The sequence below is a fragment of the Megalops cyprinoides genome, chromosome 8 (genome assembly GCF_013368585.1).
Source record: "Megalops cyprinoides isolate fMegCyp1 chromosome 8, fMegCyp1.pri, whole genome shotgun sequence".
Lineage (NCBI taxonomy): Eukaryota > Metazoa > Chordata > Actinopteri > Elopiformes > Megalopidae > Megalops > Megalops cyprinoides.
The window spans coordinates 29,240,229-29,265,899 of NC_050590.1; the positions used below are offsets into that span (position 1 = coordinate 29,240,229).

A 25,671-nucleotide genomic window follows, 5' to 3' on the forward strand; every position below is an offset into this window, starting at 1 on the left:
AGGTACTTAAATTTATTATTTATTTATTTTTTCCATTTGCCTTTTAGCACATCCCATGGTGTAGCCCCAATAGAGAGCCCAGCAAGAGCCAACACACCCCCCTCCAACAGAATTACTCAGCTTCCTGAATTGACAAGCACTTTGGAAAGGCATCTGGCCACATTGCTATCTACATAATCTAACCTATACCTACACAAGTGGAACCCTTTCTGTCTTCGTTCAGAATAACACCTGTATGATATGATAAAGCTTCATGTAAAATGACATAAAATGCCATAAAGTAACTCACCATTAAACTTATTTTAATCTGAATACATTGAAATGAGTGGCAAATGTGTAGAAGTGATGTTATTTTCAAAATAATTTTTGAGGCTGTAATTTTTGTTCATTTTAGCACAGAAAACAAATGGCCTTGGAAAATATGAAAATATTTAGCCTGATATACAACAAGCAAATCTTTGACAGGCACTTGTTGTAGACTCTGAAATAGTTGTATTAGTTCAAATAATGCAGTTTTGGGAATAATAAATATATTTAATAAATATAAATATATTTTCTCATACATCATTTAATTTACAAAAGGAATTCATTCATTGGTGGGCAGCATGCAAAGTCTCCTTGGACATAACAGATTTGTATAAGTCTCATTTTCAGTAAATGATAGCATGGAAATACACACTTACAAATAAGCACTTACACAGTGTACAGTGTTTCTCCTCATGTAAATGAAATGCAAAGATATTTCGCTAAATGTGATTCTAGCACAGAACCCAGTGGGATCTGAAGAACTCACAATTTCTTTATGGTTGAATTAAAATATTTTACAATATAATTTTGACTGACTGAAAACATAATAAATTCATAGATGGCATTGTGGTTCCATGTAAAACAAGATCCTTTCAAAGACAAGGCATCTTGATTTCATTGGGATATTAATATGTATAAAGGCTATGTAATAGAAATGCTCCATCTCACTCTTTTATTTCATTTTGCCATTTGGTTTAGAAGTATCCCAATTACTGGAAAATAATTGACTTTGTCATGAATGGAGCCCCACTTATTAGAATAGTGCACTCATGCCTTAGTGTGTGTTAATTCGATATTTCTCAACCCAGAGCACAGAGGAGGAGTGTAGGATAGATGTTTGAACTGATGGCCCTGAGTGCCCTCATGAATTATGCAGGAGATATTAGCCACCAATGCTAAAATGCCTCTCTCTCCACGTCTCACTCTGACATAGCTGCGGGTAAATGAAAAGCCATGAACAGCACACGTGTCATCCTTCGTTGGAAGTGAAAAAAGAGAGACTTTCAGATGCCTCTCTTCAATAGCGTCTGGTCAATTTCATTTTTCCTATTTTTAACCACTTCTTTGTGGGCCACAAGTGCATCATGGTGACAGGGAGGGGGGTCGCCCTCATCTCTTTCTCTCATCATTTCTCAATATTGCGGGGGAGCAGCGGAGATGGACGCAGATGAGGAAAATTGTTGGAGGCCTTTGCCCTTGTTTTCCTCCCCTATTTACTTGTTGAATCTGAAATGTCTCATTTTCTGATTTTAAACCAGGAGATTCCCTTGTTAGTGTTATTGTTTACCAAAACATCACACCTACATTATTTCTTTTTCGGAAAATGTGAATTAACACTTTCAAATCCTGTTCCTGATAGCAGTTTTTGCTGATGAATAGATGCATATTATACAGCATTACTACACATACTCAGCATACAGGTAATATCAATATACGTTTTCAACTCTTGAAATTAAAGCAGTTTGTTTATATCGTAGACAAATATATCAGTTCAATACTGTGCAAAGGTCCTGGGTACAAAATCAGAGCAGTGCATACATGTGTGTCTCTGATACAATTTTAATTTCTGCTCCGTCAGATAAATTGCAGATGTCAAAACAAGCGGACATTGAACTTTGAAAATATGCCCCTTGAGTGCAGGCTGTCGATTAGAATAGCAACTGTATCCACCCAACAGTAATAATGTTTTACCAGCTCTGTTTAAAAGCTGGAACTGGATATTTGACTGTTGTGGAGATTAAAGTGAAAGGCCAGTGCTTGTTCCTCTAGGGTTATTAATACTTCAGACACACAAAGACGATAAAGTCCAAGTGAGGTCACCTAAAGGATTAGAGAAATAAAGGATTAGAGAAAATGTTGACCAGTGTGCCATTGCCATATGTATTTCTCGGTTACTCATTGATTGGGTGTTACAGAAAATTGCTGGTTATTTCTCTTTTTTCCAAAAGGACTGTTACAGTGGTAATATTCCCTTGATGATGATGTCAGACTCATTGTCATATTATTTTAATTCATTGTGTGGGCAGCAAATGTCAATGGTGGATGTCAGTTATTGCTGGAAGGAGAAAATTACTGATTGAAGGTTATTTCATTGGGGTCTCCCCAGAGGAAACGGATGTGTCACTAATATAGATTTGTTCTCCTCTGCTGTTGATTCCACAGATCTCAGAGGGCAAATGGGAATCCCAGTTAAAGCCTTAACTCATTAGGTTGGCGAATTATTGGCAAGGGATATTTGTTTTGTCAGACCCAGCTGTATTAGTCTCTCTTTTCTCACAGTGAAACGGTAGACCTGAAAAAGGACCATTACCATGCCATATTTACAGACTCTACCATTATTATCTTTATCGATCCTTGGCAGAGTGACCTCTCACCTATTGACTGAAGCAGTCCCCCTGGAGGACTTTCCCGTAGTTATCAATGCAGTGCTATTGTCAAACAGGTCCCGAGTCTTTGGCTGAAGTGTTAAAACAGAGCCAGATGGATTGGTGTTGCTATTGATACAGATGGTTTACGAAAGTGTAACTTCACAGCGCATTTAAAGCCTCATGCATATGTACTCAAGAGGAAGGCAAATGATCTAGATTAGATAAGGGAATACTTTCCAGTTTCCACAATTCCTGTATGTTGTCCCTGATGGAAGGGCATCTTAATTCTCTGGCCCCACAGAGATGTTTTAACCTCACAGTGCTCTTTCTGCTCTCCCAATGCTTTTTATTGTAGTGAGGAATGTCACACACAGTAAGAACTATTTAACTGATCTATTAAACATAAAAAACAAATACATCTAATGTTACAGATTTTAGGACTATTAATGTACATTCCAGTAAAACAAAGGGGTTGAAGACCCTGCTGATTCTTTGGTCAGGTCATTTGAAAAGATACAATGGCAATAAGTTCCAGACATGTTTTGAAAGTACTCTTTTGTTAAAATGATTACAATACACTACTGGCATTTAGCAGATGCTCTTATCCAGAGCAACTTGCATTGGTTAGAGGTTTTTTTTTTTTTCTTGACAATGTTACCCATTTATACAGCTGGTTATTTACTGAGACAACTGTGGGTTAAGTACCTTGCTCAAAGGTATAGCAGCAGTGCCCCTGTGGGGATGTAAACTAGCAACCTTTCGGTTACAAGTCCTGCTCCTTAACCACTATGGTGCACTGTGACTCAGAATTCAGTTTAAGTTTGGTCGTAACCCTCTGACTGAGGGGGAGTCTGTGGTCTGTGCCGTATCCCTGCCTCCATCCCTTCAGCCCAAGGAGTGCATCTCTTTTCTCCCCAGGATGCACGTGATCCAGGTGGACTCTGTGCAACGCTGGATGGAGGACCTGCGTCACATGACAGAGGCGGAGTGCATGTGCATTCTACAGTCAAAGCCCATCAGCGTGGATGAGGATGTGCAGAGTGAGCTGATTGTGGGTGGTGGTGGCAGCAGTGGCAGTGGTGGCGGCAGTAGCAGTGGAGAGCAGGTGGCCAGGGACAGCCTGCAGATGCTGCTGAAGAGGGCCTTCATAGTCAGCACTGAACTGGGCAAAATGTTTCACCGGCTGGAGAGGGGCCGCTGGCAGCGCGTACACAGCACCGCCGTGCGGGCCAACTGCCACGTGCGCTCGCTGGTGCATGAATACAGCTCGGCCCGCAGCTGCCCCACCGACATGCAGAAGGTGAGGGCCAGGGAAGCACATTATCCTGCACATGCTTTGTGGAATTCATATGAAAGTAATAATTGATGCATTTAAGAGAATGTGCAAGATTCAAGCCTAAAATTCCTTTTCACTTTTTTCCTCTAGTACTTAAGTACTTTTTCAGTTACCCCTTTTCAAAGGATGACAGCCCCACATTTAAAGCTGTAGTCTTCATAAATTCTCTGTTTTTTATCAATGAGAAAAGTGCCTCATTTGTTCATGGATGATTTTAAATCAAATTTGACTGAAACCTGGTTTTGGTGTCATGGTTTGGTTTCATTTAATGGTTGTCTTGAAAATGTCAAAAAAGTCTCCCTTATTTTAGAATATAAAGTATGTCCTTTTGAGTGCTTCTGTTATACCCTTAAGCAGGCATAGATGGCTTGACAGCTGTAATGCCTGACTGAGTGTTACTACTATTTTTGTTTATACTTTAAGTTATGGGTAATTTCATCTGAGCTAGCCCAAAATGTAATGAACCACAGTACTATGGCCTTAACTGTGAGTAACAAATTATAGAAATTGTTTCCTTTAGTTGTTGAGGCACACAGTAGAAATTCACGTGTTGTGGAATAATCCAAGAAAGGAAAAAAAAACATCACTTGTTTAAATTCACTAATTGACATGAAGGACAAACCACACTGCAGTTCTACTGGGTCTGGAACATGGTCCATTAGTAATGATGTTTGAAGACACTGAAGTACCACAATTTCGCCGTGGCCCGTTACCTCCCTTGCCTGTACAATAGACCACTCTTACGAGCAGCCCTGAACTCATGAACCATTAAATTGGAGTTGTGACTCAGTTTTCCCATCATTCTTTTGCAATTCATATTCTAATATCAATAAGCCATGAAATAGAAGAAAAAATATACTGTCCATGTGCCTTGATCAAATTTCCCTAGGGTCTGAGGAGCCACTGTTGCATAAAGAGCATGACCTTAACACAATGCTTCCTTCCACAAAATGGCTTTCTTAACCAGCAGGACTAGATTAGCTCATGCAGATTTGAAACATTATTCATGGGCCTTATTATCCATTAAAAATGTTACTGTTACAAACCAATTCCATCATTTTTCACTGCAGAATAACCATCAGAGTGATAATGGTCATTTTTGTGTTCCTTCTTCATCGAATCTCTCATCTGCATTACAGTGAACACTGGATATTGATATGGAACTTTTAATCAAAAAATGAATTTAGTTATGAATAAAATTAATGCAAATCAAGTTTGTTTTAATTATGGGCGGAGTGTCTTTTTTAGGTAACCATGGTTCTGCAATTCTACAAGGAAGGTTGAGGCAGAGACCCTTGCTGTGTTCAAGTCTAGACTTGATGCAGTTTTGGATACTCTTTAATTAAGAAATGGCGAGCTTAGTTGGGCCGAATGGCCTGTTCTCGTCATCATATGTTCTTATGTTCTTATGTTCAATTCATGTTAGCCCCAGAAACATCTTGTTTTTTGTCATTACATTCATTTGAATATGGATATATTCAATTATACTTTATTTTCAGGTCCTGATGGTCTCTGGGGCAACCATACAGCAATGAACTTAAATACATCAGTGTATTTTAATGTATCTGAATGTAGAAAAACAAACATTCTGACCTCAAACTGTTTCAGACTACAAAAATGAACACTGACACTTCATCCCATTCAGCTCTACAAGTAGCTACAAGTATATTGTGTTTTCAAAATATGAGGTGTTGCTAGCATGCAGCTAAAATGCAAACAATTGGATACGGATACAGCTGATCTAATGTTTCAATGATGCAATATTCTGCAGCCCTGTCTTTCTGAATGAAGCACATGGACCTCACTTAATCACTGGGGCTGTCCTCTATAGAACTGAGGTGCAGCCAGCACTGTGACTGTGTATCTAACTGTGTATTCCCATTTTATCTCTCCCTCACTGTTTGCAGTATGAGAAGTCACTCCTGGATAAATGCATGGAGCTGACCAACATCACAGAGAGGTACAGCTGACCACTATTACTTCTGTTTGGAACAGAAGGATCCCTCTCCACTGTCAAACCTCCATTAAACAGTCTGCACTGCACAAATTCTATATTCACAATGCACAAATGAGTAACGAATGTGTCTTGCTCACAATATATATTCTCCTTTGCAATACATTTGTAAGTTCTAAAGCATGAGTGAGTGAATAAATTGAAGGAGCCAATCTCTTTATTATAGAAGATTCAATGCAATACTGATTTCACTTGTGCATTATTTCTGTATATTAGAATGGATTTGCCACTACACATTATACACTTCTGTGTAATACAACAGAACATCCAAGTACTGTATATTTAATATATTTTCAGAGGTGAAAAAGTCTACGGATGAGCTGACAGTTTTGACATCAGTCAGTGCTCAGTTGGCTAGTTTGCTGAATATATACAGCAGTAGATTTACGATAACGGTGCCAGTACAATTATCATAGGTGGCATTTTAGCATTGATGGCTAATAGTGACAGTGGTTCATTCAGTGCCCTCCTCTCTACAGGTGTATCCATACTGACGATGAGTACTTTCTGAAATCAATGAAAGAGGCAATCCATGAAATACTGACAGATGTCAGTGACTCTTTCAGCCAAATGATTGACATGGCCTTGGCAAATGAAGTACAGGTGAGGATCTCTCCCCCCATCTCTGTTCTCTCAATTAAGTGGTTGATTGAAGAAATATTTTTATATTGTATGTTATGACGTATTTATAATTGGTTTATGTAAATGGGGTTTGAAAAACATTTTTAGTTCTCTGGCAAAAAAATAAATCAATATATTTTTAATGACTGATTAATTGGTAGATAGATTAATTGCAGATGCCCATATCAAGAGCAAATTACAGAGAATTAGAGACTGCCCAGACTACAGACAGCAAAAGTATTAGAAAAGAGCAATACAACCCTTAGAATTCCACCCCAAGGAATGTCAGAGCTGTCTTATTCAATTAAACATGTAACCGTGAGTGTAGTGGCGCATACAGATACAATCTAACCAAATCAAATATAAATCCTAATCTTCATAATTAGTTTTCAGATTTCTGGTACAAATAAAAAAACAACTGAGATATTTGAACAAGGGAAAATGCTGAACTGGACATAACACTTAGTAAGAATGACCAGTGGACATATTTAAACATTTCCCTAGGTTTAGTATTTTCAGACAATAGCCTCACTTGCCAATGAAAACATTTTCAGTGTATACAGAATAAAAAAACAGAAATTAAATCAACAGAAACCTTTGTCTGGCAGATTACATTTTCAGAGGGGAGACTACATTAAGTCACACACTTGTGTGTGTAAAATATGTTTACACAGTGTGTGTAAAACATTTGAGATGATTGCTGGGCTAACATCAAACAAAAGCACAACAAAAAATACATTATGCAGTGTTTCACTGTGGATAGAACAAACATTTACACAGAAACTTTCACCAGGAAAAACAACCTTCAATAAAAGGTCACCATTTATGCAGTCTCCCAACATGAGGCTAACTGCATCCACTCAAACTTTTGCTTGTTGACATCAAACTTTTTAAAGTCAGGATTTGGAGGAGGGGGGAGGGACAGGACTTGTATACAAGACACATCAGCACTGTTCAGTCAACTGTCAGGAACAAGGGGGCCAGGTAGATCTGGCATGACAGAAAATCATTCATAATACATGTGTAGTACATGAAGCAAGCAGGGAAATGTCTCCTGTATAACAGCCTCCAATGACAAACAAAAAAGAGCATTGGGGCTCTGTCAATAGTGAGCAGGTCTTTTTATTCTGCAGAGATGTGCTGGCGTATGAATGATACCCTGTGTCCTCAAACTCCAGCTGACAGGCTATCAGGCTGCAGTCCAGCTGTACGGAACCAGTCCCGGGGATCCTCCCACCTAGAGCCTGAAAATTCCTCTGCTGCGCTGTTGCACAAATTCAAATGACAAACAAATCAAGTGACAGCAGAGGCAATGAATAAATACAAGAGCAAACGCTTTAGCAAACGCTAAAGAGTCAAACTGCAGGATAAATCACAATGGGCTGTTGCGGCATTATTGGCACAAAGTCAGGAGAGGGGATTACAATGGAGGATGTGTTTAACTGTGTATAATACAGACAGCAATCAAGATGTTCAATGCAATCAGACAAGGATTACATTAAATTGAAATGTACACTTTTGTCAATAGAAATATGTAATTTCCCTTATTCACTTAAAGAATCTAATTACATAAGATATGAAAGCTAAGAGCTCATTGACTTGTAGGAATGAGACTCATCTGTGCCAAATCCATTTGTCTGTCTCTCCAGCTGTTCTTACTATTTAACTGATTAGCACACATGTCTTTACCCAGGGTGATCTGCTTAGCATATATTACTCATCCCTTTACACAACTGGATGCTTGACCAAAGTCGTCCTCTCAGGAGTAGAACCAAGGTAGCCAACCCAGGACTTAAATCAAGCACACTTCCTTATCAGCTATGCTACACTGCTGTCCTTCAACTTCATGCTACCCTCTTGCTGTACCCTCCGATTAGAATGCCTCAGGGTTGTCTTTTGTGAGGCTTTTGTATGGCCTATATTCCAGATTCTGATCAGGCAGATCGAGTCGTCTGACAACGTGTACACCATAGGAGGCGCCATTAGCAGCCTGCTGTCTCTGACACAGGATGGCCCCCAGCTGTGCAGCATCATCGCCAAGGTGAGTCTGCCCCACACAGGCTGTCACAGCCACTAAGCTTCTGTCTGCTGGCATTGAGCACGTCCATGCAACAGTCAGGAATGACACACCTTACCCCCAACCCCCTCCCTACCATACCCCGCCACCCCTCGTCAGAACTTTAAAGAGCCTGGGCCATCTAGATAAGAAGGTCCAGTTCAAGCACAGGGTCTCAATGGCCATTAGCTGACTGCTGTTTCCAGTGCCCAGCTTGATAAGACTCTTCCTGGGCTTTCATTAAACCCACACATATCCAACGCTCGATCAATACTGCCTGCTCCCATTACAGCCGCGAGCACCACTGCCTGCCTCATCCAGGAAGGAACCAATTTACTGGCCTTTTTCTTTACCAATCATCGTCTTCATTATCACAGACTTTCCATGAGGCAAAGCAGCCTGCTTAAAAAGGCTCATAACACTGTTGAGATAGACTAATGTGTCATCTTTTCCCTTGCGGTGATGAACAGAGTACAGTGAATACTTGTTGATTTGAGAGTAAATGTCTTCATATTGTAATTTTAGAAAGCAGATACATTTTTTTTCAGGGGTATCTAAGGAAAATATACTTATTAAATCAGATTCAAACCTAGCCATTGTTGCTGTTTTGGTATGTGAAGCATTTCATTGTTCAATGCTTTAAATTTGGCATTTTCTACTTTATTTCCCCAACACTTTGTTGCCCTCTCTCTTGTGACTGCTATGTATTTGTCTTGTGATGTGCAGTAAATCAGGAGATAAAATCCCTTACAGGAAAAGGATGATGCAGATCAAAATCTTATCAAGTATCTGCTGTTCCAACCTGCTAGCACAGGACACAACAGAGTCAGAAGACCAAAAGAATCTTCACCTGGTGCTCACTCTCTGCCAAAGTTCAGGACCCAATAAAGGGCACAGTTTGGGGGATAATAAGAGTGAAGTGCACGAGAAATATGTTGGTAATCAAAGTATGCCTCTCTTATTAGTACAACATAATGGCAGTCAAGGACCCCTACTCTAGCTGGAGAGAGCACACAAAAATCAGAAATCAAAATATCAGAAAAAATGGTTTCTAGTAATTCTGTGTGTATAACTGTGTTCAAAAACAATTCTTTAAAGCATCCGTGAACTAAATAAGAACATATAAGGCTTGCTGTTTAGGTTTCTTAATGAAATGTTACTGTACTTAGTTAGTTTTTAGTTAGTAGTCATTTATTTGCTTTTAATGTAACTCTTTCATTCAAAATCAACATTTAACAGCGCTACTCTTGGCTGTTTGCAGCATATAAGGCAAGTATCATGAAAGATTTGTAAAGTGTGAGCGTAGTGTGTTTCAGAACACATCAAGGCAACAACCTTAACTATGTTTTTCACACACATTTCTTTCTTGTAGAGGAGTTCGCCAAAACACACATTTCATGCTATTTCATAATCCAGGTCTTTCACACTCCAGCTCTTTCACATAATGTCTATCTAGACTCTTTAACACAAAGTCTATTTGAACTGTTGCTCAGCACAGAGCTGCTGCACCCAGCTGTGTGGTACTGTACACTGTATGTTCCATATACCCGCTGGGCTACGGAACATGCGGAAGGTGGTGTGGTACACAGGCTGTCTGCACACATCTACAACGGCTCTGTAGAACTGCCCACCAACATCCGGAACATTCGGAGGAAAATGTCTCTCTGTTTGGCTAATAAAAGGAGCCCTTCCCATACATAATTCATTCTGCCTCCTACACAGACAGAAAACACCAGTGTGCATAAAAAAGGACTAGATTCTCCAAGGAAGAGGAAAGGTTTCTTTAGTAGTGATCTAATCAATGCATTTCTGGCCCTGGTGACAAAAAATAATATGGTGTTTAAAAGTATTATTTCAAGGCACTTCTGATCATGTGAAAAGATTATCCAAGGTACTGGAGGACCATATTTTCCATTTGAGTCCATGCACTATTTGCATATTCATTTATTTGTGTTAGGAAATGCTTGGATGGTGCTAATGAAGTGTTGCCCCAGGGGGAGAGCTGAAATTGTGGGTGTGTGAGTGTGTGTGTGTGTGTGTGTGTGTGTGTGTGTGTGTGTGTGTGTGTGTGTGTGTGTGTGTGTGTGTGTGTGCGTGCGTGTGCGTGTGTGTGTGTGTGTGCATGTGCATGTGTGGTCTGGCAGTGAAACAACACCACAGAATTCTTTCAAAATGGTATAGGCAAGGCTTCTTATTAATTTAATGCTTGTAGAGCTGGGCTAAATTATGGTGTTATGAAATATAATTCCTAAAATACTGTACGTCTGCCAAAGGCACAAGTGTTCCTTTTTGCTGCCCAAATGTTATTTAAAGGTTGTTGCCCAAATTTACAGCAGGGAAAGATCTCAGTTTTGACATTCAGCTTAGCATCTTACAGCTGCTTACACTTTTATTTGCCCTTACACAGCCTGCCTCAAATACATTATAAAATTTATAAAAATCTTTCCTATGTTTTACCATCACCTCACTGTGTGCAGCACTGCCACAATCTCCATTCACTGAAAACAACAGTTGGAGTCTCAAGAACCAAAGAATGAACCTTCCACACAGATCAGGGTCAGTGCTGTACATATAGGTTGCCCCAGGACTGGGTGTTTGGCACCTGGCTCTGGATTCCACCACTGAGTGCAGTAGCAGTATTAACCTGAAAACACTCAGTATCGGAACCCTAACCATTATCCATTCATTCCTTCCGTGCAGCCAGTAATACCTGTGTGTGAGCTCTGTCAGCTGAATTATACAGCTTATTGGGATAATGGTGGTAGTTACCTTATGGGTGATTCTACCAATCTGTATCAATCTATCAATCTGTCCTGTTCCCTCTGCGGTTTCAGTTTGTACTTTTTGAATGAATAATATGAAAAATCAGCAAATTTAGGTCTGTCCCACATAAGCACACCTGCATTTTTCTTTTTATTTTTCAAAATTTATTCCTGTAAACTGGAATCTGAAAAACTGAACCATAAAGTGGAATTTCCTGTTGTGCTAATATTGCAGTGGTGAAACTGAAAAGATTGACATCAGTTCTAAGTGTGTTGTTAGATAGCTCTCAGTATTTATTGCTCAGAATGAAGTAGAAGTAGCCCCGCAGGCAGAAAAGTTGTATAGGATACCTATCAGCCCGAAAAGGCTTGCCCTGTTTACGTTTGGTCCGCTATGTAATGAATAAGATATTCATGTTTCAGCCTTGGGGTGTTGCTTTCCAGTTAGGGGATCACCCATCTGAGCTATGGTTCAATACCTCACCTCACCTTAACCAGAAACATGCAGGGCTGAGACTACAATAACCAATCAGACACCTTGCATAAAATACAAAGACATAGTTAAGGCCAAGTTTTAAAAGCACAGCCTTTTCCAGACAGAGGTGCTTAGACAGATGATGTTAGTGTGGCAGGTTACAGTAGTAGTCCTACCTGGGAGTCAAACCCACAGCACAGAGGGCCAGAGTCCAGAGCTGTAACCACTACACCACATCTATTCCCTATACATGCTGCAGAGAAGGCACATGCCAAACCCTGTGTGGGACACTGTATACGTACGATGTTGGGCTTCTACCTCTAATGCCACCCCTGTGCCTCCCTCTCTCCCCAGGAGGGGGCAGTGGTGGCCCTGTTCAAGATCTGCAGGCAGGATTGTTTCAGCTGTCTCTATGCCCATGCCCTCAGGACTGTGGCCTCCATCTGCTGCGTCGAGGAGGGCATCAAGCAGCTGGAGAAGGTAGGAGGGTGTGCCACACCACCTCCATCCAACCATCCACATGCATACACATAGACCATGTTTACAGGGGGGTCTAGGGCCAGACAGAGTCAACAGGGAAACAGCTGCCAGAGTCTGTGTGGTCTGGCTTATTTTAACAAGAGGAAACATCTCTCAATAGTGAGAACACGGAGCGATCTTAATGCACTGTTCTTACGAAAGCAGTCCTTGTAATATTGAGGGTCTTTTGTTTTAGCAGCTGAATTATTTCATGTTCATGTTATTGGGGAGGCTTATTTTAGTTAGAAGTTGAGAGCTGAAAGTATCCTGAGCTTTGGCACACATACAGACACATTCTCTATAGGGATGGTTTTACTTATTAAAGAAATGTTCAGAGAGCTAGAGAGGCAATTCCCTGTGGTTAGTAGTGCATATTGATAAGTGGTTGTACCGAAAAAGATCTAAATTATTTTTTGAAATCCACTTTTTCTTTGTTGCATAAATATTGATGGGAATTAAATTATTAGAGTTTTCTGCATACTATTTCAAAGAACGATTTAGTATACACGCATTTGTAATTGGACAGTCTGAGTGACTCATTATTGTTTAATTTCTGACCACAATACTAGATGAAAAATCTTATTACATATGAAAATAATTTCCAGCTAGAGGCATTCAAATGTAATTTTTGCGTCTTTCATCCGACTTTCATCTGAGCTAAAGTATGCATATAAAATGTGAATATGGATATAAATAAATTGCAAATATCAAAACTGCGTGAGCATTTCCTCTTCACAACACAACAAGAAAGGGGCGTGGCTTATGGGCTGCATCTCTGTCAAAGAGAGAGGTTTTATAGTGATGGAAGGGACAGAAAATTTACTGGAAGGGATTTCCACACACAACTCAGACATACATGTCTGCTGAAACCAACATGGGAGGAAGAACTGAAATGGGCAATCTCACAAGGCAAGCATTGTCTGCTGAAGGCCTGAAAACTGTAAAGTGCAGGTGCATGAAAAATGCAGAAAACTAAGCCTGACTAAATGTACAAAAACCCTTAAAATTTGGTACTATTAAACACTGAAATGCTGATGTCTATGTGGCTCTCCTTATTTGCGCTCAGGAAAAATGTCTGCCCAACTAAAATACTGTTTTTCTTTTCTAAAGGAAGTTTTTGAGTAGGGAAGACTAACTGAATCCTAGAATGTCTTTAACAAGCTTTGACAATGGAAATTTTTTGAAGGAGGCTGTAATGTGTGCTACCACAGGAAAATGTTAGGTTCACCAAAAAACAAATTGAGAATATTTTTGAGGACAGCCCTCATCCTCTGTTTGGCTGAACACGCAGCTTGGAGGATGAGAGCCGTCAGGTGTGAAACGGAAGGAAGCAGGCGTCTCAGAGGAGCCCGTTAGAGCCGCCTGTGCAGTAAACACAGACAATCACTGAGCCTTGAGAAGCACACCTGCCACAGCATTGGAACTTCAGTATCTCTTTGTAATTTAACCCATTGATTTGATTCAGAAGTTCCCAATCAAATCTTATTCTGTGATCTCCATATTTATTGCAAATAAATTATGTATTCACTTACAACTGTGTAAACCATGTTCTGAGCAAAATGTACTGGCAGAGGTTTTTAAATGACTGATTTAAATGATTACACAACCCCATAAAAATGTGGACTTAATTCAGAGTAGGTAGCAGAGGGTGGTGGGCAAAGTGCCCATAGCAGTGCTCCCACTGGGTGTGGGGACAGCAGCTGTAATGAGGTGACTTGGGTTGGGAAGCTGAGTCTCTCTGTGATGTGGCTTCTCTGTGAGATGAACAGAAAACTAGAGACAGGGTAGTTGAGTATGGGCAAAGTGGGGAAAATTTGGGGAGTGCAGTGTAAGGACTGGTGCACGGGGCAGTGTAGCTTGCTGTGCATCACTGTGGGACTGACGATCCCCCACATGCAGCTGTCATAGCGTACACCACACTCCCCAAACATGGCCCACACCCAGAAAGGAACTATTCACATCACTCAGGAAATGAAATGATGACTGCATCTACTCCAAATGTTGTTACTGGGGAACTCAGTAGCATTAAAATAAAGACATTAGTGGTATACACGTAAAATACAGATAGTATATTTGCTATTTTCACCAAACACGTTTTGCAAGATAATGGGGTGGGCCAACATAAAAATGTGAAAATGCAGCTGTAATGAAAGTCTGAAAGCCCAGATTTCTCAGTCTCTTCCAAAAAGGCATGGAGTGGCAGTGCACACAGTCCAGCTCAATAATTTTTCCTGCACAGGTTAATAAAAGAAAGCACGGTCCCTTTTGGATGTTGGCTTTGAAAATTGTGCAACAGTGCCCCCTACTGGTGTAAAAGAGGTCTCTGTTTTTACTCCGCAAAGGCTGCAGAGAGTGAGGTGCAGAAACCCAGGGTTAGTGCTTCTAGTAAAACTACAGTTTATAGCCATTCATTTTGCTTTCTATGACTTTCTCCTGTTACTCACTGCATGTCTTCCTACCATGTCAGCACACCTCAGTGGCAGGACACTGATTGCATTCACAGGGCCTGTTTATTTCTGTCACTTAGGGTGACATCTGGTGCACCAGTGCCATGCAAAAGACCCTGAGCTTGTCTCCTCAGTAATAGCAGCTCTACACAGACTGGGGGCGCTGTATAAAGAGCAGGCACTAGTAAGGCAGTGGACAGGAAGATGTGTATATTCTTGGGAGTGCCCTGGAGCTGCCACTGCTGTCCCTCCTTCCCACAAGCCTGACATCTTAAATGATGTTCAATCTGAATTAAAATAAAAGCAGGGCAACTTTCCAGAGTTTCTCTGCTTGAGTGACTAATTATAAAAACGCTTCGGCCAGCAGTTTCTCTGCTGCTCTGACGGCTCTTATTAGATTACACTGCCGTCTTACTTAAATATATCATGAGACAATTAAAGACACTGGCCAGGTGCCAAAGTGGAGATGGAGTGCACTTTCATCTGCACCCAAAATGCGGGCAGCATGTGAGTTCACAGCGTAAACATGAGTGAGTCCCTCCCAGCTACCTAGCAACAGCAATAAAGAAGGCATTGTGTAATGCTGTTAAATCCCGGCACGTTTATGGGCTGGGGGAGTCTGGCCTGGGTCCGAGAGCATCACTGAAAGGCTCTCTCACACAGGTGGATGGGATTCTGTGCCTGGCGGACATACTGACGGATGAGGGGAATGCGGAGGCAGCACGGGCGGAGGCAGCAGCAGTGGTGGCCCAAATCACGTCCCCCCACCACACCTTCACCCAGCACCTCAGCAGCTTCCTGGAGAGCATGCAGGACATTGTCACAGCGCTGATCAGTAAGTGTGTGCAGCAGGAGACTCATACTGCCCCTTGCTCTCCAGTAATGGCATGCTAGGATTTCCATTCTCGGCCTGCACTGCCTTTAAGAGCAAAACAACGAAAAACAGCGAAAAGCCATTTCACTGTTTTAATATTGTTAAGATAATAGCAGAAAATATACTGTATATCTGTTTTGCTTGGGAACCTCATCCTCTGTGGATCCTGTCATCTTTTCTCAGAAATTACAAAGGATATATAAACACTTACGATCTGCACAGATCTACACTGTGGCTTTGTTGTACCATCTTAAACGTGTCAACAGAAAAAGATGCTGGTGTGAGAGGTTAAATTGTACTTTATTTTCTCCTGAAAGCTTTTCTGAACTATTGTGATGTGCTGCAGCTGTGGGGAGGAATGTTAATGAATGAATGAGTTCCTGTGGAGCCGCTGATTGCCTGTGTTTTCCCTCAGAGCTCTGTGAGGAGGCCTCCTCAGGAGAAGTCTTCCTCCTGGCCTCTGCGGCCCTGGCCAACATCACCTTCTTTGACACCATGGCCTGTGAAATCCTCCTGCAGCTCAATGCCATTCACATCCTCTTCGAGGCCTGCCGGGACCGCCGCCGAGTGGACACACCCTACTCCAAGGACCAGGTAACCCCACTTGTACTATACATTTCACAGAATTTACAGCCATACACCATGCTCCAAGGACCAGATAACCCTATATACATACCTTACTGCAAAGACAATACATACTCAAACCTGCTCCAAAGACCAAGTGCACCCCACATGTACCCAACTCTAAGAACCAGGTAACAAAGTAGTAATAGTTGATTCATTGTCAGTGTTTGTATGTGTATACTAATTCATCTTTTCAATTTACCTGCGATAGATCCTAGTGCTACAGCGTCTACTGACAGGTGGAATTGGAGTTCAGGATAATAGCCAGCCAGGTGCACATATGTCCTCACACACCTCATTCCAGAGAAGACATCCACAAACCCTTCTCCAAACTCAACAAGTTTCTTTCTATGATGAAAGACAGGCAACCCCTGCAACCAGCTATTCCATGATATACTGGAATGATATTCAAATATATGGAGCCTGTGTGTGACTCAATTCCTAGAAGTGTGCATTTTTTTTTAAGTTTTTGCATTGTTCCATAATGTATTATATTGGAACAAAGCAGGGCTCATAACCAAAAGGTTGCTGGTTCAGTTCTCCATTGGGGCACTGGTGTTAAACCCCAAGATACTTAACCCACAATTGCATAAATATTTACCTGTATAAATGCAATTGTAACCTAAGTCACTCTGTAAAAGAGTGCCTGCTTAATGATGATACTGTAATGAAATGCAACGTTATTGTTGATATTTTTTGGTTGAAGTGTATTGAATTCAATGTTTATCCCACTGAGTTGTCTCACTTCTGTTATTTTATATTATGCTCCAGTCTATTTAAGTCTGCAGTCCTGCTGGGCCAATATACCATACTTAAAATGAGCACTAAAACAGATTTTGTGTTCAGTTTAGGCAAAAGTACTTTGCATCTGAGCATGCTACAACTGTGTTGCAACAGCTCCAACACTTCTTTAGTAGTAGTACTTCCAAAATGCTATGCTCAAATGCATGACTTAATTCCTACAAGCTTGCTACACAAATCCATCTTTTATATTTTTTGTACCGTTTTACTTTGTCACAGTAGGGGGATGCACTGAGCACATAGCCTTCTGGAAACACTGCTTTTTAAGAGGTAGCACTATTGTAGCAGGTGCAAACAGTGAGCACTTTGACCAAAACTGATGACATCTGTCCTGCCTGTTTTTTTCACACTAATCCAGGTCACAGCTGTGGGTCTGTACTACAGAGAGACATGACCTGGTGCTGTGCTTGTAAAGAGCAGACCCACTCCATTCTCCTCAGACATCCTGCCCTTTTCTGCTGCAGGATCCTATTCAATTATACAGCACATTCATATTAAATTCAGGATGTGCTATAGAGTACACCACATGGCAATCTTCTGGGCTTAATTTAACATCATTTTAGGGCTTAATTTGACTTCTTCCATGTCAGCAGTAATCAAAATTTTGTATTTGATCTAGATTTCTAGCAATTTGAAGTTTCTGAAGTCTTTCAAGAATTTAAAACTAACTGGAACTGGTGGGCATGACATTACATTTAATGGAGCGTAACCCCTTGGCTTTTATTGTGCTGTAATGAAAAAGAAGAGTTGAGTGAAATCAAAAGTGCTGTGATTCACTGCTACTCATTTCTTTTGCTTATTGGAATGGAATAGTGATACAATGTACATACAGAGAGACTGAGCTTACTTATTGTCAACTCAGGGAAATTTCTGCAGTATAATTGCATTCCTGTATGACTGCTTGTTGCATAACATGCAGTTGGTTCAAGTATTTAAATGCTATTTTCGATTGTAATATGTGCTTGGCGCATATCTGCATTTAAATTCATAATGTAATAATGTGTATTATGTGGTCCCAGGCCTCAGTTTTACAAAGCATTTCAAACTGATAATTGCATGATTCAGTCCACTGGCCCTGTCAAGGCTCTACTTGCATGCATATTCATTTATGAATTTGCATTGATAATACTTCAGTTAGCATTTGTCCCTCAAATATGTATGATCTAAGATAAGATATTTGTAATTCCATGTAATGCTCATAAATAATAAGACTGCTGCCTGAAACTAAGTGCATGTTAAATTTAAAAGAATATGGTATTATTTTTTCTTCATTTTATCCCACTGAGCTCTCTTACTCCTGTTGATTTATATTATGCTCCAGTCTATTTAAGTCTACGGTATTGCTTGGGTCAATATACTATCATTAAAGTCAACGATATGAAGCATACAACTTTCAATATATGCACAGACCCAGCTATTTCTGTATTTTTCACCATATTTGGGTTCATATAAATGGAGATTATATTACTTCTTGCGTACCATCACTGCAAATGTCGACTGAAATTTGGAAACTGCTAAAGGCTACTAGAAATGACTTATTCTATATTTATGCCCTTAATTTTGATTCAGAGTTTTAATATTAAAGTTGTAATATTAAGTCTGGCTGCCCTTTTTATACATTCTGCATGGCTTAAAACCATAATAGTACTAAGGTCTCTCAAATTGTTGAATTGTTGTGTAGCTGCTTGTTTTTCAGCCAGTATTATAGTACAAATGTTATGTGCCCTTATATAATTCAATAAGCTTTGCTTGTTTCGGTGCTTTGTCTTTTTGGGTCTCATGTGTTTTTGTTCCTCAAGGTTGTGACAATACTGGCCAACATCTCAGTCCTGGAGCAGGCAGCCTCAGAGGTTCTTCAGGAGAAGGGTATGCAACTTAATTAACTGTCTCTGGCCTTGCCGCTCCCTTAGAATCTCATGTAGCTGTATCAGGAAAGTCCAGTTTGGTCTGTAACCACTGCCATTTCCCACTCAACCATGGTGAGGATACAATTTTGTCAATTCCGAGAACAATTACCACCGGAGATGTAGTGAGTCTGGTTTGGTTCACTCTAAGGACTATTTCCTGCTCAACTGTAGCAAGAGTCCAGTCTGGGCTGTAAGGAGTGTTTCTTCCCACTGAGCTGTAGTGACAAGGGGGCCATTTACAGTGCCAAAGCAGTGAATGTGATTCTGTCATTTGCCTCAAGATGGAAGCAAAGAGCTATGTCAGACTCTTTTGTGTTTTTTCATAAATTAGTGTACTATTTCTGTACTATATCTTATTTTTTCCTTCACACAATTTTGAAAAATTAAAGGAGTGTTTGTCAGATTCATGGTTTGCATTATTCATCACTGGCATCTTCTGGATTTATCTGAACTAACCTTTGAATTAACCTCTAGTAGAAGCATTTAGCTGAGGCTTGAAAGCACAGATAATGCAGTTTTTGAAAAGGCCCCTGCCCTGTGTGCGCATGTATTTTGCTCTGAGTGATGGAATGTGATTTCCTTCCCTTGCAGGAATTGAGCGGCTGCTGCTGCTTCTGAGTGAAAAGCCCTCCTCCTCCAGCCCATCAGAGGGTGCTGCGTGCGAGCGGGTGCAGCAGAAAGCTGCTGTAACTCTGGCGCGACTCAGCAGAGATCCTGATGTTGCCCAGACTGCCATCCAGCTCCAGAGTGAGACTTTATTGAGTGCTCTGCATGGGCTGCTTCATGCATCACTTTCTCCTGTTTATTTTTGCCAATTCAGAATTGTAGAAAAAGTGGAAACATTTCCCATCAATGTTTCAATTTAAGGCCTTATTAAAAACTTCTAGCCTGGCTTTGAGCAGAACCTTGCTTCAAATAAACCTTCTTTTCAAGTGAAATGTGTTTGCATTTGTTCTGACTCCAATTTACAAAGAGTAAAATTTAAAATCAAATGTTAAGGAATTCCTAATGAGTGGGGAGGATTTTGCACTCAGCCAAATATCAGATATGGGGAAACATGTACGCTATATTTAAAAACTAGAAAAATAATTACCATATCTTTTTATTTGTTTTCTAGCCATTCCTCGTCTCATAGAGCTTTGTCGCTCGCCTGCAGAGAGAAACAACAGTGACTCTGTGCTCGTTGCCTGTCTGGTAGGTTTATAAACTATAACTATGTGTTAAATATTCCTTTACAAAACCCCAGCTGCAAAGTGCATGTCACACCAGCATGCTGAATTAGCATGAGGTCCTGTTAATCAAAAGGGATGGATACACTCCTAGGGCCAGTATTAAACAGACTTCCAAAGGCCAAAAGTATAAAACTCCAGCCCCCTCTGAATACTCCCTTTGTGCTATGGCATGCATACACTCTGTAATGTAAAGGAGTCTGTGTTCAAATATGCATATGCATCCGGCCAGCACTGTCATTGAAGTGTAATAGTAATTGACAAGAGTGGCTCATGTGTTTGATAAAGAGCACATCAAGATGTTCTCTCAAGAAGTCCCTGCATAATTTTGATCTAATTAGTGTAGCACTGAAAGACCATGTTGGGGTGGTTGTGATGCTTGACCACATGTTGCTGTGGTGACTGCCCTCTCATGATTGGATGGGTGCTGTGAGCCATGGTCCTGATTGGTCTTCTCCAGGTTGGATGGCATTAACTGTTGATGGCCATGTTTTTGTTGTTGCAGGCAGCTCTGCGGAGGCTGGCAGCAGGGTGTCCTGACAGTATCGATGACGCTGACCACCAGCAGCTCATAAAGCCAAGACTGGTGGACTCCTTCCTGCTCTGCTCCAACATGGAGGAGAGCTTTGTGTAGAGAGAGCTCTCCCACAGTGGCCGGGGGTTGCAGGAGCAGTATGGATGCTTTATTATACTTTACAATATAAAATACAAAATACATATACAAGTATGTTTGCCATCATCAATTTAAAATGACTCATCTTTGCTATCAAAGTGGCATAAATGGGACTTTGACCACAATATAATATTTATGGTACTACTGTTGATTTAATTTGTAATATATGATGGAAATGAACAATTCTAGATCACCTGTAACAAGAGGACATCATTGATACTTTTTAGAATTTTATGCTTTTTTGCAAATGTCATAATAAACTGTATAAACCATTTGGACTTGACAGAAATGTACTTTGTACATTTTCATTGTCTATTTTACTTTACAAATGTTACTTAAAACATCTTTTCATTGCACACATTTACACATAAATCTTTGAATTGTATCTTTACATATACAAATATTTAACTAAAACACACCAGTGATATGCTTTCCTAACATAACAACTCAATGTAGATCCTCTGCATACTGGACTTCACTGTGAGTTGGTCTACCTGTCATATCCTATTGGTAGTAATCTGACAGTTGCAGAGAGGTCAGCAAAAGAGACTGAATATAACTTTGCCAGATCAGAAGTCTCTGTTGATGCAGTAGGACCACAGCATGTACCCAGTTATCTGTTATAATGTAATGGCTTGCTTTTCTGAATGTGAGTACATGCCTAACTGCTGCCAATAACCTATTCCCAGCATGAGCACTGTGCTCTTGGCCTCTCCTCAGCCACTGTCCCTACCAGAAAGGAGGGGCACTCTTGTTTTTGATGCTCCAATGAAGAAAATGGCTTCCCGAATATGTCAAAAAAAAGCCCAGATGTGCCTGCCTTCAAGTTTTGACTATGACCCTGTCACATTCAATGTAACAAGCCTAGATCCTCAATATATCTGAAGAGGCTTTGCTCCTTACATTCAAACATCATCCCAGGTGCACAAGGCCCCGTCCCTCATTCTGGAAGTACAGTAATTCAGACTGGCATTAGATGTTCCATGGCGTTAGAGCAAGCATTTTGATGAATGTCAACTGCTCTTCAAGAGCATGCAGATTTATGCTGAACAGCAGGGCAGAGCTTTGACCTGAGCGGGGAACTACTATTACCAGGAGTGCACTCTGTCCATTAAACTCTCTGGACTGTCCGTATTCATTTGCTGCTTGACACCAGCTTCAGTCTGTATGGATTCTGTCTCAGCGAAATGTGAAATCCAAATGATTGTAAATGACTAGCAATTTTCCTACTGGATGGGGATTCTTGTTTAACCACATAGACCACAGCATGTAGGGAACCAATGGAAACATGGAACTGAGAACGGAGCTGAGAGGAGGGAGGGAGAAGCTGGAACTGCAAGTACCATGTGTGGAACACCAAGACAGGTACAACAAAGATAGTAGTGGTGGTCAGAGCTAACCAGTGGGAGTGACAGCCCTGAAACTGGTTGCCTCTGACCCTCACTGCCCTGAACTGGTGTTTGTCCTTTCACTAGACAGTGACTAACTTCAAACGGTAGCCTTTGTTTAAAACTTTTGTAAGATATATTTTAATTAAATTGTCAATCATCAAACCAAAAAGGGTAGGTGCAGCTGTAAAATAGTACAGATTATGTAGAGCCCTATTTATTTATATCCAGATACACTTAATTTACTAATAAGCAGTGTGGTTCACATTATGGATTTTACATGGATTCAACGTTTTCCAAATGGACAATACCACCTAATGATGCTATTCAAGGGCAGTGCACATTTTTTACAACACAACAATTCACCACAATTTCCCTAGACAGATAGCTGACCCTTAATCAGAGTGAGGTTGCTCTGAAATTGTGAAATCTGTAACCATTTAGAATGTTTGCTTGGTATATTCCCATGTGTCTTGCTGAATCTCTGAAAGAGAATGCTGCAGTTCAAACTTGTTGTGAAGTGCTTTTAGGAGAGATCAGGTCTCCAGGTCACACTTTACTGAGCTGCTGTGCATTCACGCTTTAACTCACCGCCAAGTCCACTCTACATTGTCTTTTGTGTTGTCATCCACTTAAAGTTCTCAAAGCAGACATCAGATTTCTTTTTCTGCACCCACACTAGCCATGGCTTTTCTTTCTTCTTTCCTCACCTGAGGGCAAACACAACCCAGTGAAGTCTCTATTTTGTTAGAATGGTTCCTCATCTCTTTAAGACAATTGAAATTCTACTTGGTTCCCAAATGGAGGCCAAAAAAGAAACAGCCTTTAAATGATTTTAGTTCAGTCAGATTTGTAACCAGGTCTCTGCTCATACCGGTGGTGAAAGGAGCAGAGATCTGTGCCCAGAACCTATGAAATATGCAAAGCGAAGGCACCACATAGAACAGTTGAAAACACAAGGTTCTTTTGATGTTAAATCCTTTGGTTGTCAGTGTCTTCATCCCAGTAGCCTGTGGATATTTTAATCTTCTCTAAGACTTTCTGCAATGCCTTCCTCTCTCTCTCCACATCAGAGCACCGGAGCGCCTCCGCCCTGACCAGGATTTTTATTTCATGAGCACCTCGTGTCTCCTCTCCACAACTCGCCGCTCTAGCCCAGTGAAGAGCTGGTGTGTCCTCCACCTTTCTGATGGTCCTCCACCTTTGTTTCTCCATGGGATCACATTAAAAATGATGCACAAACACCTCCATTCACTTCGCTTCTTACCCAGGCCTGTTTGCCAGGATCAGCCCTGGCAACTGAGGTTAATAATCCACTGTTCCCCTCGGGCAAACAGCCTGCTCCATCTGGTGGAGACATTCTTCAGGAGACCAGGGAGGTTTGTGATTAACACAGTGGTGCTTTAGGTCTCAATGGTGATCGCAACACATTGTCATTCACTTCTTCCTCATCCTCTGACCTCTCTCATAACTGATACCCCCCCTCCAGGGTCTGCTGATCATTAACCACCAGACAGGTATAATGGACAAACTCATGCTCTGGCTGCATGTTTGGAACTTTTCTGAAGCATAACTCTAGATATACCTACAGTCATGAGACTCAGCCACAACCAGTTTTCTATTAAACATCTTCAACTGGCGGGTCTGTTGTTTCATTACAAAATATTATTACATTAATTTATACATGAGGGGTACAATAAGGGGTCACATACAATTGCATTTAAAAGACACCGTTCACCATCCAGACTCCTGTGCTGTATATATGAGTCATTAGAAAGAGAAACGTCCTTGTTCCTTCTGAATTAACTATTATACCCAGCTGATGTGCTGATCAGAGATTACATCAATCTCAATTTTTTACTCCAACATTCATGGGAATAAAATATATTTTTAGATAACATTGATTACGAAAATAATCTAACTATAAACTGCCTTCTAAGAAAATAAGGCAATGCTTAAGCTATAAGACACAGGGTTTTTAAATGAGGGTTCCATTTGGCTGGAGTTTTGTATTAAACAAGACTGAAAAGTTCCTCTCACTGTATGCTGTACATGGAAATTGTTAAAATTAATTAGAGAACATAGCAGGATTATTTGTAACATAACATTCAATGTACACTTCAATGGAACAGAAAAAAAAACATTTTTTGCAGATGTTAAGCAGGCAGAGGGACAGCTGTGTGAGCTAGTGGTTCCTACAGGGCTCAAGATGTGCAGGAACTGAGGCTACAGTGTGAAGGGTAGTCTATGCCCCCCTCCCACCCCACCACCCCCGACTAGAGTCTCTTCACAGGAGCAGCATGGATTAGTATTCACTGGACATGGTGCGCCTTTGATGTTACCAATGTTTTCTTCAGCCGCAAGCTGCATCAACATTTAATGAGGCCTGATATCTGGGTTTTTAAAAGCCTTGAATATTTTAAACAAAAGCAAATTACATTTGCAATACCAACAGAACTCTCACCCAGTTGTTCCAGTGGCACCTGCATGCCTGTTGCAGTTGATAGATGTATATGTGCATTAAGCTTACAGCTCAATAATGCACTTACAGTAAGCTCAATCTTGTTTAGCTTGAAAAGACAAAATCTGGAGCTACATGCCCCTGCATAATTTAGGAGTCCAGGTTAGTTTGACTCACTCCAGCATGTTATCTAAAAAGATACATTTCCCCTCCATCAACTGGCACATGCTAATGATAAGGGAGTGTACACAATATTAAAAAACACAACAAATCAGGTTCTTCTCAATGGATACCAACAAACTTTCTTAGATCAGAAATTTGCTTTGAAACATCATTCTCATTAACAAGATTATTTTTTCAACACAGCCTGTGAACTGGGCTAGTAGCGAAACTGTGCAGGTGTTTAAACTGTCATGACGTAATTGGCCACTAGAGGGGGGACAGACTGCAGCCCCAGAGTCACTGATTTGATCCCATGGTTATTGATTTCTCAGTCTGGCTCTAACAAAAATAATTGCCACATGTAATGTATTATTCAATTACAAGACACTGCTCTCAAGCTGGAGTTTGAAGGTCCTTTTTGAATCACAGAGAGTTATAGATAATTCAGCACCAGCCCACATTAAAGAGAGCAGATATTAAACACCAGTGTTAAATTTCCATATTTATTAGCGTCCATGTAATTTGCTCGGCTCAAACTTTCCAACACATGGCCTTTGTGTAATTGTGGAAGTTGTATGAACTCTGAAACACTTTTTTTTCACTTTAACTTCTGAATGTATTTCTGTTAGATGTGCAAATGGACAAAG

The 25,671-nt window shown here is 40.6% G+C and overlaps 1 protein-coding gene across 1 annotated transcript in view; it reads left to right on the forward strand.

Moving 5' to 3' along the window:
* Positions 1-20,992, forward strand: part of LOC118782403 (protein inscuteable homolog) — a 40,680-nt gene extending 19,688 nt beyond the window's left edge. Inside the window, exons 3-13 of the mRNA XM_036535745.1 lie at positions 3,594-3,975; positions 5,919-5,971; positions 6,505-6,628; positions 8,574-8,687; positions 12,294-12,419; positions 15,569-15,740; positions 16,195-16,373; positions 19,004-19,070; positions 19,703-19,858; positions 20,229-20,305; positions 20,846-20,992. Coding sequence (XP_036391638.1) covers positions 3,594-3,975; positions 5,919-5,971; positions 6,505-6,628; positions 8,574-8,687; positions 12,294-12,419; positions 15,569-15,740; positions 16,195-16,373; positions 19,004-19,070; positions 19,703-19,858; positions 20,229-20,305; positions 20,846-20,974 — 1,579 coding nt within the window. The 3' untranslated portion in view covers positions 20,975-20,992. The remainder of the gene's footprint in view (positions 1-3,593; positions 3,976-5,918; positions 5,972-6,504; positions 6,629-8,573; positions 8,688-12,293; positions 12,420-15,568; positions 15,741-16,194; positions 16,374-19,003; positions 19,071-19,702; positions 19,859-20,228; positions 20,306-20,845) is intronic.
* The last annotated feature ends 4,679 nt before the right edge of the window (positions 20,993-25,671 follow it).